This window comes from Salvelinus sp. IW2-2015, linkage group LG16 (assembly GCF_002910315.2).
Source record: "Salvelinus sp. IW2-2015 linkage group LG16, ASM291031v2, whole genome shotgun sequence".
In the NCBI taxonomy this organism is placed as follows: domain Eukaryota; kingdom Metazoa; phylum Chordata; class Actinopteri; order Salmoniformes; family Salmonidae; genus Salvelinus; species Salvelinus sp. IW2-2015.
This window is the reverse complement of record NC_036856.1, coordinates 31,477,317-31,495,434: the sequence shown is the minus strand read 5'-3', so window position 1 is coordinate 31,495,434 and position 18,118 is coordinate 31,477,317. Positions and strand designations below refer to the sequence as shown.

At 43.8% G+C, this 18,118-nt stretch overlaps 1 protein-coding gene across 1 annotated transcript in view; it reads left to right on the top strand.

Annotated features, from left to right (window-relative positions):
- LOC111975615 (trafficking protein particle complex subunit 8) overlaps nt 1-18,118 on the top strand; it is a 96,838-nt gene that overhangs the window by 55,898 nt on the left and 22,822 nt on the right. The window contains 6 exon segments of the mRNA XM_024004039.2: nt 7,542-7,717; nt 7,921-7,995; nt 9,686-9,812; nt 9,922-10,079; nt 13,075-13,541; nt 15,382-15,538. Coding sequence (XP_023859807.2) covers nt 7,542-7,717; nt 7,921-7,995; nt 9,686-9,812; nt 9,922-10,079; nt 13,075-13,541; nt 15,382-15,538 — 1,160 coding nt within the window.

Genomic DNA, 18,118 nt, shown 5'->3' with positions numbered 1-18,118 from the left:
CAGAAGATCTCTTTGTTTCTTGGGACCTAGAACAAGCATATCTGTTTTGTCCGAGTTTAAAATTAGAAAATTTGCAGCCATCCACTTACATATGTCTGAAACACAGGCTTCCAGCGAGGGCAATTTTGTGGCTTCACCATGTTTCATTGAAATGTACAGCTGTGTGTCATCCGCATAGCATTATGTTTTCGAATGACATCCCCAAGAGGTAAAATATATAGTGAAAACAATAGTGGTCCTAAAACGGAACCGTGAGGAACACCGACATTTACAGTTGATTTGTCAGAGGACAAACCATTCAGAGACAAACTGATATCTTTCTGACAGATCAGATCTAAACCAGGCCAGAACTTGTCCGTGTAGACCAATTTGGGTTTCCAATCTCTCCAAAAGAATGTGGTGATCGATGGTGTCAAAAGCAGCACTAAGGTCTAGGAGCACGAGGAGAGATGCAGAGCCTCGGTCTGACGCCATTAAAAGGTAATTTACCACCTTCACAAGTGCAGTCTCAGTGCTATGATGGGGTCTAAAACCAGACTGAAGCATTTCGTATACATTGTTTGTCTTCAGGAAGGCAGTGAGTTGCTGCGCAACAGCTTTTTCTAAAATGTTTGAGAGGAATGGAAGATTCGATATAGGCCGATAGTTTTTTATATTTTCTGGGTCAAGGTTTGGCTTTTTCAAGAGAGGCTTTATTACTGCCACTTTTAGTGAGTTTGGTACACATCTGGTGGATAGAGAGCCATTTATTATGTTCAACATAGGAGGGCCAAGCACAGGAAGCAGCTCTTTCAGTAGTTTAGTTGGAATAGGGTCCAGTATGTAACTTGAAGGTTTAGAGGCCCTAATTATTTTCATCATTGTGTGAAGAGATAAAGTACTAAAACACTTGAGTGTCTCTCTTGATCCTTGTTCCTGGCAGAGTTGTGCAGACTCAGGACAACTGAGCTTTGGAGGAATACGCAGATTTAAAGAGGWGTCCGTAATTTGCTTTCTAATGATCATGATCTTTTCCTCAAAGAAGTTCATGAATTTATTACTGCTGAAGTGAAAGCCATCCTGTCCTGGGGAATGCTGATTTTTAGTTAGCTTTGCGACAGTATCAAAAATACATTTCGGATTGTTCTTATTTTCCTCAATTAAGTTGGAAAAATAGGATGATTAAGCAGCACTGAGGGCTCTTCGATACTGCACGCTACTGTCTTTCCAAGCTAGTCGGAAGACTTCCAGTTTGGTGTGGCGCCATTTCCGTTCCAATTTTCTGGAAGCGTGCTTCAGAGCTCGGGTATTTTCTCTATACCAGGGAGCTAGTTTCTTATGACAAATGTTTTTAGGGGTGCGACTGCATCTAGGGTATTGCGCAAGATTAAATTGAGTTCCTCAGTTAGGTGGTTAACTGATTTTTGTCCTCTGACGTCCTTGGGTAGGCAGAGGGAGTCTGGAAGGGCATCAAGGAATCTTTGGGTTGTCTGAGAATTTATAGCACGGCTTTTGATGATCCTTGGTTGGGGTCTGAGCAGATTATTTGTTGCGATTGCAAACATAATAAAATGGTGGACAGATAGTCCAGGATTATGAGGTAAAACATTTAGATCCACAACATTTATTCCATGGGACAAAACTAGGTCCAGAGTATGACTGTGGCAGTGAGTAGGTCCGGAGACATATTGGACAAATCCCACTGAGTTGATGATGGCTCCGAAAGCCTTTTGGAGTGGGTCTGTGGATTTTTCCATGTGAATATTAGTCACCAAAAATTAGAAAATTATCTGCTATGACTACAAGCTCCGATAGGAACTCAGTGAGGAATGCTGTATATGGCCCAGGAGGCCTGTAAACAGTAGCTATAAAACGTGATTGAGTAGGCTGCATAGATTTCATGACTAGCAGCTCAAAAGACGAAAACGTCAGTTTTTTTTTTTGTAAATTGAAATTTGCTATCGTAAATATTAGCAACACCTCTGCCTTTTGCGGGATGCGTGGGGGATATGGTCACTAGTGTAACAAGGAGGTGAGGCCTCATTTAACGAAGTAAATTCATCAGGCTTAAGCCATGTTTCAGTCAGGCCAATCACATCAAGATTATGATCAGTGATTAGTTCATTGACTATAACTGCTTTGGAAGTGAGGGATCTCACATTAAGTAGCCCTATTTTGAGATGTGAGATATCACAATCTCTTTCAATAATGTCAGGAATGGAGGAGGTCTTTATTCTAGTGAGATTGCTAAGGCGAACACCACCATGTTTAGTATTGACCAACCTAGGTCGAGGCACAGACACGGTCTCAATGGGGATAGCTGAGCTGACTACACTGATTGTGCTAGTGGCAGACTCCACTAAGCTGGCATGCTGGCTAACAGCCAATTATCTACAAATTCTATCTTTTGGGAGGGGCAGAAAACAGTTTTCAACCAGCGATTGAGTTGAGACTGCTGTAGAGKTCATCACTCCCCCTAACTGGGAGGGGGCCAGAGACAATTCCTCAATGCCGACACATCTTTCTAGCTGATTTACACGCTGAAGCTATGTTGCGCTTGGTGACCTCTGACTGTTTCATCCTAACATCGTTGGTGCCGACGTGGATAACTATCTCTATACTCTCTACACTCGCCAGTTTTAGCTTTAGCCAGCACCATCTTCAGATTAGCCTTCACGTCGGTAGCCCTGCCCCCTGGTAAACAGTATGATTGCTGGATGATTAATTACTGCGGGTAATGGAGTCGCCAATGACGAGGGTTTTCAATTTGTCAGAGCTAATGGTGGGAGGCTTCGGCGTCTCAGACCCCGTAACGGGAGGAGTAGAGACCAGAGAAGGCTTGGCCTCTGACTCCGACTCGCTGCTTAATGGGGAGAACCGTTTCTGTCGGCTGAATGAGCGACACCGGTTGATAACCGGATGTTTGCCTTCGTGCGACAACGATTTTGGTGGCCAAACATGGTTCCAGACGTCGCCGCCTGCACGGTCTATGCACGGAAGACGCCTCGACAAGCGTCGGCTGGCCTCGTCCAACCTCTGCCCACATCGCCCCTGGTCTCACATCTCCCTGGACTTTGTCACGGGTRTCCCATCGTCTGATGACAACACCGCCATGACCGTGGTGGATCGCTTTTCCAAGGCCGCCCACTTCCTTCCTCTCCCCAAGTTACCCTCTACCAAGGAGCCGACCCAAGTCATGGTGCAGCACGGCTTCCGGATCCATGGATTGCCTGTAGACATGGTATCTGACTGCGGCCCTCAGTTCTCTCTTCTGGAAGGTGTTCTGGACCGTCATTGGGTCATCGGCTAGCCTGTCCTCTGGCTTCCACCCCCAGTCCAATGATCAGTTGGAGCGAGCCAACCAGGACCTCGAGACTACCCTGCGCTGCCTGGTCTCCGCCAACCCCACCACCTGGAGCCAGCAGCTTGTGTAGGTGGAATACGCCCGCAACACCCTTCCCTGCTCTGCCACGGGCCTATCACCCTTTGAGTGTTCCCTGGGGTATCAGCCCCCGCACTTTCCCTGAGCAGGAAGAGGTCGGCGGCATACCTTCTGCCCAGATGTTTGTCCGCTGCTGTCGTCGTACCTGGAGGAGAGCCCGGTCGGCCCTCCTCAAGTCTTCAAGACCAGGTATCCACGACAAGCGGATCGCCATCGGACCCCGGCTCCCCAGTATCTTCTCAGGCAGAAGGTATGGCTATCCACCCGGGATCTGCCCCTCCGGGTGGAATCCCGCAAACTCTCCCCCCGGTTTATCGGCCCATTCCCAAGATCATTAGCCCCTCTGCTGTTCATCTTCTGTTACCCGTACCCTTCATATACATCCCACCTTTCATGTGTCCAGAGTCAAACCCATGTCTCACAACCCTTTGTCTCCTATTTCCTGGTTTTGACCCTTGCCGGTCCTGACTCTGAGCCCYCCTGCCTGACCACTTTTCCTGACCCTGAGCCTGCCTGCCGACCTGTACCTTTGCCTTCCTCTGGTTTACTGACCCCTGCCTGCCTTGACCTGTCTATTGGATCCCCCTGTTGGAATATTAAACTATTTTCAAGCAGACCACCATAGTCCCTGTGCCCAAGAACACTAAGGTATCCTGCCTAAATTACTACTGACCCGTAGCACTCACACACGTCTGTAGCCATGAAGTGCTTTGAAAGGCTAGTCATGGCTCACAATCAACACCATTATCCCAGAAACCCTAGACCCACTCCAATTTGCATACCGCCCCAACAGATGATGCAATCTCTATTGCACTCCACACTGCCATTTCACACCTGGACAAAAGGAATCCTTATGTGTGAATGCTATTCATTGACTACAGCTCAGCGATCAACACCATAGTGCCCTCAAAGGACCCTGGGACTAAACACCTCCCTCTGCAACTGGATCCTGGACCTCCCGTCAGGAAGGTAAGGGTAGGTAACAACACGTGGTATGGGTAGGAAACAACACATCCGCCACGCTGATCCTCAACATGGGGGCCCCTCAGGGGTGTGTGCTCAGTCACTTCCTGTTCACTCATGACTGCACGGCCAGGCATGACTCCAGCACCATCATTACGTTTGCCAATGACACAACAGTGGTAGTCCTGATCAATGACAACTTCAGACAATGAAGTACATCACTGGGGCCAAACTTCCTGCCATCCAGGACCTCTATACCAGGCGGTGTCAGAGGAAGGCCACCCTACTCAGACTGTTCTCACTGCTACCACACTGCAAGCAGTACCAGTACCAGTACAAGTCTAGGTCCAAGAGGCTTCTAAACAGCTTCTACCCCCAGGCCATAAGACTCCCGAACATCTAGTTAAATGGCTACCCAGACTATTTGCATTGCCCCCTCGCCCTCTCTTTTACGCTGCTGCTACTCTGTTATCATCTATGCATAGTCACTTTAATAACTCTACCTACATATACATATTACCTCAATTACCTCAATTTAACCTTTCTAGCCCAGGGGTTCCGCTAGCGGAACAGCGACAGCATTCCGCTGAAAAGGCAGCACGCGAAATTCAGAAATATTTTTTTGAAATATGTAACTTTCACACATTAACAAGTCCAATACAGCAAATGAAAGATAAACATCTTGTTAATCTACCCATGGTGTCCGATTTCAAAAATGATTTACAGCGAAAGCACAACATATGATTATGTTAGGTCAGAGCCAAGTCAAACAGACACAGCCATTTTTTGAGCCAAGGATAGGAGTCACAAAAAGCAGAAATATAGATAAAATGAATCACTAACCTTTGGTGATCTTCATCAGATGACACTCATAGGACATCATGTTACACAATACATGTATGTTTTGTTCGATAATGTGCATATTTATATCAAAGAATCTCAGTTTACATTGGTGCGTTACGTGCAGTAATGTTTTGATTCCAAAACATCCGGTGATTTTGCAGAAATACTCATAATAAACATTGATAAAAGATGCAAGTGTTATTCACAGAATTAAAGAAACTTATCCTCTGCAACCGCTGTGTCAGATTTCAAAAACTTTACGGAAAAAGAATAATCTGAGAACGGCGCTCAGAACCCAAAATAGCCAAAGAAATAGCCGCCATTTTGGCGTCAACAGAAGCTACAAAAAACACTAAATATTTGATGATCTTCATCAGAAGGCAGTCCCAGGAATCCCAGTTCGACAATAAATGACTGATTTGTTCCATAAAGCCCACCATTTAGTTACTTGTTGTTAGCATGTTCAGCCCAGTAATCCATCTTCATGAAGCACGAGAACTTCCTCCAGACAAAAACTCAAAAAGTTCCGTTACAGGTCGTATAAACAAGTCAAATGATGTATGCAATCCATATTTAGGATGTTTTTAACATTAATCATCAATAAGGTTCCAACCGGAGAATTTCATTGTCTGAAGAAAAGCGTTGGAACGAGAGCATACTCTCTCGTGACCGCGCGTCATGAGACCGAGTCTCTCTGCCAGACCACTCAGGTGGTCATGAGACCGAGGCTCTCTACGGACCAACACAATATGACACGTGTTACACAAGATGGCGCTTTAAAGAGAGAGAGAGCAACACTTGGATACATTTGTAAACTACGCTTAGTTTAGCCCTAATACCTTGCCCCGAACTGCCACTCTTATGTGTAAGAAGTGTAATGCATGTATTTACGTGTTTAAGGTCTTCGTTGGGTATCTGTGGGGTAACTCTGTTGGGCCCAGACCTTCGTGGGCCGAGTTCCGCTTAGTGAGAGAGGTTCGACGTAGGCCTTGTTCTTTGGATGGCCGTCTCCTTCGTTCTCGGGTGTAAGTCTCTGATTGTCCACAAGATGTCACAATGTCCTTTCTCTTAGTTGTTTGTTTCCTTGTACTCGTTCTGGAAGAGTGGTCTTCTGAGCACGACTAAAATCAGTCGCATGCATTCGTGAATGCAATTGCCGACATGGAACGGTTTATTTAACAGTTAGGCTATTGATTATATACCTAATTAAGTTGGTTTCCCCTCTCCTCATTTTTCATAGACCGTTAAGGCAAGGGGCGGCAGGTAACCTAGCGGTTAGAGCGTTGGACTAGTAACCAAAAGGTTGCAAGATCAAATCCCTGAGCTGACAAGGTAAAAATCTGCCGTTCTGCCCCTGAACAAGGCAGTTAACCCACTGTTCCTAGGCTGTCATTGAAAATAAGAATTTGTTCTTAACTGACTTGCCTAGTTAAATAAAGGTAAAATAAAAGTAAAAAAATTGAAGGGCTGTTTTCTCGTCTCCAAACTCCGCGGTGGGTAACTTTGCTATTATGCACATAGCAACATGGTTTAGGAAAAGGTGCCAATTCAARAGCACGCTGGTGTTTCAGAACCTCGGACAACCACCGTTATCCAACTCGGGAGAAAGCACATTTGTTATAAAATAATATTTGTGTTAGTGTTGCACCATTGTTCTTACGTAATATAACCATACACAATTTTGGTAGCACATGTCTTGGACTCTGCAATGGATTATGCATTACGCAATGGATTAGTCAACTCAGACAGGTGTCTTGTACACAAGTTATTTTTTWATTTTTTATTGCCTAATGGAATCTCGGTCAACCAACAGCCTATCAACCAAACAATCGACCAGTCGACTAAATGGGGTCAGCCCTAGTATGTGTGCCATTCAGAGGGTGAATGGGTAAGACAAACGATTTAAGTGCCTTTGAACGGGTTATGGTAGTAGGTGCCAGGCGCACCGGTTTGAGTGTGTCAAGAACTGAGAGAGGGGTTTTTCATGCTCAACAGTTTCCCGGGTCTATCAAGAATGGTCCACCACCCAAAGGACATCCAGCCAACGTCACACAACTGTGGGAAGCAATGGATTCAACATGGGCCGGCATCCCTGTGGAATGCTTTGGACACTGTAGTCCATGCTCCAACGAATTGAGGCTGTTCTGAGGGCAAAAAAGGGTGCAACTCAATATTAGGAAGGTTTTATTAATCTTTGTGTACTCTGTGTACTGTATATTACGTATGGTTTTGAATTCACTATACTTAGATATCCTCACATTTCTTTGGTTGTGTTTGTCCTCATCCTGGTGTCTCTCTTTCTGCTCCTATGTAGAACCCATCATAGTTGAGGTGGCGTTCCGGAACCCTCTAAAGGTTCCGCTGGTTCTCTCAGACCTCTCGCTGCTCTGGAAGTTCACGCTCAAAGACTTCTCTCGACCACAACCGCAGGACGTCATGGTTGGAGACGCTGTCACCATCAGCAATGAGAAGGAGGCCATCGCTCCCATGGTAAGAAAGGGAAAGGGGGATACCTAGTCAGTTCTACAACTGAAATGTGTCTTCCGCATTTAACCCAACCCCTCTGAATCAGAGCAACTGTTGGTGTTACCTTCGCTCTGTGAGGCTACAGTGCTGTAAAAGCAGTTACTTTTCATTTAACTCGTCAGATTCAACTCGTTAACCTCTCATTTTTACAACCGGCCTCGTTCCAGACAGTGCAGAAAGATGACATCATCACCACAGAAGTCATCCCAGAGTTCTACATGAGCCCCGAGGAGACAAGAGTGGTAAGCGGTGGTATCTTTTCTGATTTTCTGCCGTTCTTGGTCTCGCTCTCTTACCATTTTTTTCTCTCCCTCATTCTCTACCTCTTTCTTTCTCCGCCTCTCATTTTTTTGTGACTTTAACTCCATGTTCAATCTCTCTCTTTCTCTCCCCCTCTCTCATCATTGTCATGTGATAACAGTATATGACTCTTCTTTCTGATACAGTTGAAGAAGGAAGTTTACATACACTTAGGTTGGAGTCATTAACTGGTTTTTCAACCACAACCACTATAGTTTTGGCAAGTCGGTTAGGACATCTACTTTGTGCATGACACAAGTCATTTTTCCAACAATTGCTTACAGACAGATTATTTCACTTATAATTCACTGTATCACAATTCCAGTGGGTCAGAAGTTTACATGCACTAAGTTTGCTGTGACTTTAAACAGCTTGGAAAATTCCAGTAAATGATGTCATAGCCTATCAGAATTTTCTAAAGCCAATTGACATAATTTGAGTCAATTAGAGGTGTACCTGTGGATGTATTTCAAGGCCTACCTTCAAACTCAGTGCCTCTTTGCTTGACATCATGGGAAAATCAAAAAAAAATCAGCCAAGACCTCAGAAAAAATATGGTAGACCTCTAGTCTGGTTCTTCCTTGGGAGCAATTTCCAAAAACCTGAAGGTACCACCTTCATCTGTACAAACTATAGTACACAAGTATAAACACCATGGGACCACGCAGCCGTCATACTACTCAGGAAGGAGATGCGTTCTGTCTCCTAGAGATGAACGTACTTTGGTGCGAAAAGTGCAAATCAATCCCAGAACAACAGCAAAGGACCTTGTGAAGATGCTGGAGGAAACGGGTACAAAAGTATTTATATCCACAGTAAAACGAGTTCTATGTCGACACAACCTGAAAGGCCGCTCAGCATGGAAGAAGCCACTGCTCCAAAACCGCCATAAAAAAGCCAGACTACGGTTTGCAACTGCACATGGGGACAAAGATTGTACTTTTTGGAGAAATGTCCTCTGGTCTGAAAAATAGGACTGTTTGGCCATAATGACCATCGTTATGTTTGAATGAAAAAGGGGGAGGATTGCAAGCCGAAGAACACCATCCCAACCGTGAAGCACGGGGGTGGCAGCATCATGTTGTGGGGGTGCTATGCTGCAGGAGGGACTGGTGCACATCACAAAATAGATGGCATCATGAGGGAGGAAAATTATGTGGATATATTGAAGCAACATCTCAAGACATCAGTCAGGAAGTTAAAGCTTAAATGTTTCTCCCAAATGGACAATGACCCCAAGCATACTTCCAAAGTTGTGGCAAAATGGCTTAAGGACAACAAAAAATTCACCCAACTTATTGTGGGAAGCTTGTGGAAGGCTACCCAAAATGTTTGACCCAAGTCAAACAATTTAAAGGCAATGCTACTAAATACTAATTGAGTGTATGTAAACTTCTGACCCACTGGGAATGTGATGATAGAAATAAAAGTTGAAATAAATAATTCTCTACTATTATTTTGACATTTCACATTCTTAAAATAATGTGGTGATCCTAACTGGCCTAAGACAGGGAATTGTTACTAGGATTAAATATCAGGAATTGTGAAAAACTGAGTTTAAATGCATTTGGCTAAGGTGTATGTAAACTTCCGACTTCAACTGTATCTCTGTATTTTGCCTCCTCCTGGCAGGCTCGTCTGAAGCTGCTTCCTCGCCAGACAGGTCAGCTCAACATCCTGGGTCTGGTCTATAACCTGGCCTCCACCCTTTCTACTGGAGACTCTACTATTAACAGCAACAGTTTCTCGCAGAACCAAGGTAACACATGGTCATGCAGTTACACACACACACACTGTAAAACCAATGCTATAAACTTGTTTTGGTCCTTCTCACCCGACCGTTGTTGTGGTTGCGGTCCTCTCTACAGGTCCCTCAGCGACCGCAGGGACATCGGTTCGTGGTCGACAGGACCTAGAGATTCAGGGACCGCGGTTGAACCAGACCAAGGAGGAGAAGACCTCTGTCAGCCACGGTCCTGACCGACGTCTTGACCCCTCCATCACCCCTCCAATGCCCCTGCTGGAGGTACTGACTCACCACTGTGCACTACCCCTTAACCAGAAATGAGCTTCAGTGATTTTTTTATGTCATTTTGAAACGAAACTATTCATTTTATACATTCAATGAATCCTAGGTCTAATGAATGTCATTTGACCCAATAGTATGGCCATAGATGAGCAAATTAACCCTGATATGTATCAAATTAAATTTTCTAACAGTTTAGATGTAATTGTAAAAAGTCTATGGTTTTGTATAAGGTAAATTTAAGATATTCTTCTGCTTTTTAATATGGTGTTTTATTTTTGATAGAAATTGAATATGGAAGATATTATATTTTAAGGTTCAAGCAGCGAGGCTGGGAAAACCTTGTATTTCTTGGTGTTTATTATGTACCTTCTGCCAAATGTGTGAAAAAAAAAAAAGGAAAACAATTCCAGCAAGATGGTAAGGCAACTTTACATGATGGTCAAGACCCATGCGTCACATCCTCTCATGCTGTGCCAATTGGCCACATGGTGGCTCAATAACAAGCCATGTATTGTAACAAAACTTGGTACACATGTTCCAAACACTGCCAAGACTCAACATTATGCAAGCACTCTGATTGACCATAGGGTGGCGCTATAACYGCACATATTTATCTCTTGACCTTTTTGGCACACATGAGTCTAGCCAGAAAGGAAGAGGTGAAAATCTGTCTTCTCCAGCAGGAGGCGTTGTTTCGTTTTTTTCGCTCAKCAATCAGAGTTTTTTTTAAATGTAGGTCAAAGTGTGTCGAATTTGGTCAACAAAACATTTAATAGCTTATTTGCTACGTGAGGTTTATTTGATCTAATAGAAGTTTRGTAATGSTTAGGTTGTTACAAGTGTACTCATATATAAGTAGGACACGTAACATTCCAGCAAATTTATTTAAAAAATAATAGTCCTTTATATTGCTATGCATATTCATGACATGAGGTTAGTAGCATAGCATCTCTCTCCATAGAATACAGGCGGTTGACGTCAACAACTCTAATCGAATATTAAAATAATGTATCCACCAATCCAAAGTGAGGAGTAGACAGGAGCTTGTGAGCCCTCCGTGCTGCTTTGTGGACAACGACTCTTATTGTTAGCTGTAAACTATGGTTCAGTTTGACTGCATGGTGGATAGGAAAAGCCATTCACACAAGCTCATTGGCTCATAACGGCCATATTGCTTGCGCTAGAGTCCTGGAAAATAGAATCCAATTTGTAAGTCGCTCTGGATAAGAGCGTCTGCTAAATGACTTAAATGTAAATGTAGAAGACGGGTACATAAACGCTATACACCATATTTGGTGCCAATCGGCGCAGCGGTTCTAGAGAAGGCATTTGAAAGTAGTCAACATCATTGAAAATGGTCCAAAATACATCAAAAGCATATTGCATGATTTGTTTGATGTTGAGTTCTGATATTTGTAAAGCATGATAAGGAGTACATAATTAGCTCATCCTAGAGCAATATGTCCAATTTGTCCTGCTGGTGGTGCTATGGGTCCAAAGCTTGAACCTCGAGCATTGCTTCTTGCAGCTAGCTATATTTGTTATTTTAGTTGTTCTAAAAAATAAAAAAAACAAGCGCTATGATGAAACTGGCTCTCATGAGGACCGCCACAGGAAAGTAAGACCCAGAGTTACCTCTGCTGCAGAGGACAAGTTCATCAGAATTACCAGCCTRAGAAATTGCAGCTCAAAAAAATGCTTCAGTGTTCAAGTAACAGACACATCTCAACATCAACTGTTCAGAAGAGACTGCGTGAATGAGGCCTTCATGGTCGATTTGCTGCAAAGAAACCACTACTAAAGAACACCAATAATAAGAAGAGACGTGCTTAGGCCAAGAAACTCGAGCAGTGGAAATCTGTTCTTTGGTCTGATGAGTCCAAATTTGAGATTTTTGGTTCCAACCGCTGTGTCTTTGTGAGACGCAGAGTAGGTGAACAGATGATCCCTGCATGTGTGGTTCCCACCGTGAAGCACGGAGGAGGAGATGTGAGGGTTTAGGGGTGCTTTGCTGGTGACACTGTCTGGGATTTATTTAGAATTCAAGGCACACTTAACCAGCATGGCTACCACAGCATTCTGCAGCGATACGCCATCCTGGTTTGCGCTTAGTGGGACTATCATTTGTTTTTCAACAGGACAATGACCCAACACACCTCCAGGCTGTGTAAGGGCTATTTGTCCTAGAAGGAGAGTGATGGAGTGCTGCATCAGATGATATGGCCTCCACAATCACCCGATCTCAACCCAATTGAGATGGTTTGGGATGAGTTGGACCGCAGAGTGAAGGAAAAGCAGCCAATAAGTGCTCAGCATATGTGGGAACTGTTTCAAGACTGTTGGAAAAGCATTCCAGGTGAAGCTGGTTGAGAGAATGCCAAGAGTGCAAAGCTGTCATCAAGGTAAAGGGTGGCTACTTTGAAGAATCKTTAACACTTTTTTGGTTACTAGATGATTCGATATGTATTATTTCGTAGTTTGGATGTTTTCACTTATTCTACAATGTAGAAAATAGTAAAAAATAAAGAAAAACGTTTTGAATGAGTAGGTGTGTCTAAACGTTTGACTGGTGCTGTATATATATTTTTGTTTAGATGTATATGTGTCTTTGGTCCATGCACATACATAAACTGTTTCATACATAGTCGTGAAAATGAAATGGGGGTGGTTTCTAACTATTCCATCTTTTAAGGATTTCATCTTTTTACTTATTTAAACTTTTTTTTTTTTTTTTACCATTTTAGATTGAACTGGACAGTATGGGAGTAATTATGGGGTTAATTCAGACTAGTATATATTTAAAAATGACTTGCAGCCAAGTCCCTCCCAGTTTCTGCTTTATATTTGCCTGTCTTTCTCCTGAGGAGAAAGCTACACTGGAGTAGGTCGCACAATAACTAACCCCTCTCTATCTGTCCCCATGTCTTTCGTCACCATCTCTCTCCCCTCCTGTCTGTCTGCTTTTTTTTTCCTTTTTTTTTTACCCTTCCAGGTATTCTTCCTCCAGTTTCCTACTGCCCTACTATGTGGTGAGATCAGGAAGGCCTACGTGGAATTCTGTAATGTGAGTCACGTTCCCCTGTGCGGCCTGCGTGTGGCGTCCACGCACCCAGACTTCTTTACCTTCGGAAGCTCCTCCCTAGCCACACCCCTCACCCCCCTCAGCCCCACCTCATTTGAGAACTGCTCTGCCTACAAGACCCTGGCCACACCCCCAGGAGCCACGCCCGGGTCGGTAACCGCGGTAACGCTGGTGTCGGCGGCTGACTTTGGGTCGGGAGGAGGAGTGTTTGGTACGGGGGGTAAAAGGGTAGCAGAGATCCCTCTAGGAGAGGGAACGCTAACGCCTGGAGAATCTACCCAGCTACCCCTGTGGCTGAGAGGACCAGACCAGGAAGGAGTCCATGAGATCAACTTCCTGTTCTACTACGAGAGCGCCGAGAAAGGAGGAAAGATCAGGTGGGGAGAGTAGTCTGGTATTCTAACTACACATTACGCAAGTCAAGATCAGGTAGGGGAGAGTTATTCAAGAGAGAACTCAGTACACACTACACAAGCCACATTACATCAGCCATTGAAGTATGGGAGAGAGAGAGAGCACCCTGTTATAATCAGGTAGGGGAGAGAGAGCGCGCATGCTGTTATAATCAGGTAGGGGAGAGAGAGAGAGCACCCTGTTATAATCAGCTAGTGGAGAGAGAGAGCGCACCCTGTTATAATCAGGTAGCGGGGAGAGAGCCACGCTGTTATAATCAATGTACGGAGAGAGAGAGCCGCACCCTGTTAATAAGTCAGGTAGGGGAGAGAGAGTGCACCCTGTATAATCAGGTAGTGGAGAGGAGAAGCGCACCCTGTTATAATCAGGTAGGAGAGAGAAAGCGCACCCTGTTATAATCAGGTGGGAGAGAGAGCGCACCCTGTTATAATCAGGTAGGGGAGAGAGAGCGCACCCTGTTATAATCAGGTAGTGAGAGAGCGAGCGACCCCTGTTATAAATCAGGTAGCGGAGAGAGAGAGAGCGCACACTGTTATAATCAGGTAGTGGGGAGAGAGAGCCCACCCTGTTATAATCAGGTAGGGGAGAGAGAAGGAGCACCCTGTTATAATCACATAGGGGAGAGTTATTCAAGAGAGAAGCCTTTTACTCACTACACATTAGGCCTACTAGCGGACTGCTTATCAGGTAGGAGAGAGGAGCTATTATATTCAGGTAGGGCCGTGGGATAGCTGCCTGATGCAAGAAACTATCTATTACGATAAAGAACAGGTGATCTAGTAAAAAAAAAATCATGAAATCTACACACACAAGTGGAGAGAGAAGACTGGTATTCACTCACTACACATTACACAAGCCAAAACAGTGTAACGTGAAAGAGATTAGGGTAGCAAGAGCAGCCTTTTATATTAAAGTAGGACCGAGGCATAAGGAGAGTTGAAAGTTATTCACTGGTACACGAAACAAAGAGTGAATCATGAGAGATTCCTCATGTCTCTTCTTCAAAGGGAATACTATGATTGAATTAAATATACTTTACATCAGTCTGAATATACTTTACACCAGTTTTAAAAAATTATGGGACCTTTATTTAACTAGGCAAGTCAGTTAAGAACAAATTCTTATTTACAATGACTGCCTACCCCAGCCTAACCCGGGCAATTGTGAGCCGCCCAATGGGACTCCCTATCACAGCCGGTTGTGATACAGCCTGGAATCGAACCAGGGTCTGTAGTGACACCTCTAACACTGAGATGCGGATGTGGAATAAAAAATGGTTCCGGTAATTATTGTAGGTGTCGGCACCCCAAGTTGCATTTACACAGGCAGCCAAATTCTGATATTTTGCTCCCTGTGTAAATGCAGCCTTAGTTATCCTGAATGTACCCCTGAATGTTCGTCGGTCTCGCTTTAAATCACGGTGCTCACTGCTCAGCTCATTGGCGATAGAATGAGGTCAAATCGGGGCACTTTTGAGAAACCATATGCTCATGCTACTTTAGAAGTTAATTTATTTTTCCCTTCATAGGGGCCTTTCAAATCTCACAGAAACATCCCTGTTTAAGTGAAATGGTGTAATTTTAATTCTGGGACATTTTGGAGACATGGTTTCTGTAGTTGAAACTATATAGTTATAAATGCATGACAAGAACATATTTAAATTACTCAATCTCTTGTTACCTTCATCTGTTTCTTTCTCTACCCTCCCTCCATCTCCTACCTGCCTCTTATCTCCTCTTTCTCTCTCTCGCTCCCTCTCCTTTCTCTCGCTCCCCAATCTCCCTCCATCTCCCCCTCCCTCAGTCACAGGGTGCTGCGTCACACAGTATTTATCTGTGCCAGTCGTTCTCTGTCGGTCCGGGCCACCGCCTGCCGTAGTAACACACTGCCCGAGGAGGAGAGAGAGGAGGGGAGGAATGGCAGCATGCTGGTCTTTGTCGATGTGGAGAACATCAACACAGTGAGCTCAACACACACGTGTCAACGCGATACTCATATGCCACTTAATCACTCTGTCAAGCTGACATTTGATGGAACATTGTTATTCATGGTCACATGCATTCAGGCCCTCTTGGCTCCAGAGAAATGTTGCTGTTTTAAAGCTAATTTCCTACAATTGTACATATTTGTCATGGGGATGAGGAAAGAGTTGCATTTAAAGCAAATTTCCTGCGATTGTACACATTTTGCCATGGCTTTTTTGTCACATGCGCATGTTACAACAGGTGTAGACCTTACCATGAAATGCTTACTTACAAGCCCTTAACCAAAAATGCAGTTTTAAGAACATAGTTAAGAAAATATTTACTAAATAAACAAAAGTAAAAAATATATAACGATAGCGAGGCTATATATAGGGGGTAACGGTACAGAGTCAATGTGCGGGGGTACAGGATAGTTGAGGTGATTTGTACATGCACAGTGGTTGCTCCACTAAAAGTTTTGTGATTATGCTGCGGTACTTAGAGGTAATTTGTGGTTTAGTACGGTACCCTGCGTCACCACTTCATTGCTCCAGACCAGCGCAAGGGGGAGTTAGAGCACTGATTATGCTTTTGGGTGCTACTGTGTCTCTAACTGACAATTAATGGGCGACATAAACCTAAATAGAAACTGATAATTGTGCAGACTTCAGTATTACTTACTAAAACTGTTGTTACACTAAGGTTTTTATTATTCTATTTTGTTAGGATTATCTTGTTCTTACTGTAGTACTGTAGGCCACTCCCAACCGGTCARATTGTACAGCGCCTGAGTGGCGCAACGGTCTAAGACACTGCAGTGCAAGCTGTGTTGCTACAGATGCTGGTTCAATACCTGTGCCGGCCCCATTGAGATGACTGTAGGTTTTTGGTTTCTCTCCCTTTATATACAGAAATAAATCATTCTAAATAACAAACTGGTTTTATTTACAAATTAGTAACTGTCTCACCCCATGTTCAAGAATGGCCTTTTTSTCGCTCATTTTACGTTATTTGAAAACGAAATCTCAAATATTATTTTTTAAACAAAGCGATTGTTATTATTATTAATTTAGAAGGATATAAAAGCCCKTTGGATATTCTCACATATCTTATTAACCCTGTTATTAGCAGGACAATATATGTTGGTCATGGCTCCCGAGTGGCGCACAATGGGAATGCCTTGCAGTTCTCCGGCTGTATCCACTGAAAGCGRGCAAGGCACAAGGGCAGGGGGCACGGGATGGGCCGCAGAGCCGCGCCCAGAAGACAGACTTAGCCCATGGGGAACGGAGGAAGCGAGAGGGGGTTGGACCCCCACCCCGCCACACTGGGTACATAGAGCAACACTTTAAGGGGCATTGCACTAATAATGGCGCTGCCTAAGGAAACTTTCCCGCTGTTCGAGCAGGTAGCTGGACAATAGACTTGCCGAGATGGAAGGTAGGGGGAGAATTCTATTGTCAAATGTATTTCTAAGTTAGGTATCATTATTATGCATCACATCCGACCGTGATTGGGAGGCGCACAATTGGCCCAGCGTTTCTCTCCCTCTAAAAACAGAAATCAATGTTTTAGCCTTTACAAATATTATTTTGGCCTTTTTTCAGATTACAATCGCTCACTTTTGTTTTTTTGAAAACGAAACACCCCCCAAAATATCGTTATATATTATCAAGTTGATGGCACAGTCATATAGCTGGCACCGACATAAAGCTGAGTGACTCACTCATTCATGGCTTTGGATCAAAATAAACAAGTACCAACATTCTTTCTGATAGTCTTTAATAAATACATGTTTTGGTTATCCTGTCCTGGGCACCATGTATAGTATTATAATAGCCCATTATGGGCTATTAGCAGGACAATATACCTTTACCAACACCTCTCTGTATTTTGATACTTTGTGGATGAGGTCTCCCATGAGGCGGCTTTTGGTTTTAATTTAGAATCCTCCAATCCTCTATTTAATTATCACATCATATTTTTCAATATACTGTAGGCCTACCGTAGGCGACATGAGTCTCACTAGTGTTGAGTAATGTGCTGTTAAGTTATTTAAAGAGCATATTGAAGTTAGAAGCAATAGGATTTGAAGCATTAGCCTACAACTATTTTAGCACCGTTTCGCGCTGCTGTGAGACAAGCATGGGGACTGGTCTTGATAAATCAATGAGATTTTTATTTTGACTGAATCTCTGTTTGGGGATGGTGTAGAAATMTTATGCTCTTAGAGTAACTTTTTATTTAGTTAAGAACAAATTCTTATTTACAAGGACAGCCTACTCCTTCCTCCCCATCGGGAAATTGAACCCCGGTCTCCCGGGTGCCAGCACACGACACAGGGATTCTTTAGCTAAATAGCCCAGTACTGTGTAGCCTTCTCCTGACCGTCACGTTGTACAGCGCCATATTTTCCGGTCCATCCTAACGGAAACCCAGAGGGTTTTTCTTGTAGTATAAACACCATAATATTAATCAAATTAATCCCAAACTCTAAGACTAATTGGAACGGTAGATACATTTACATTTTTACATTTAAGTCATTTAGCAGACGCTCTTATCCAGAGCGACTTACA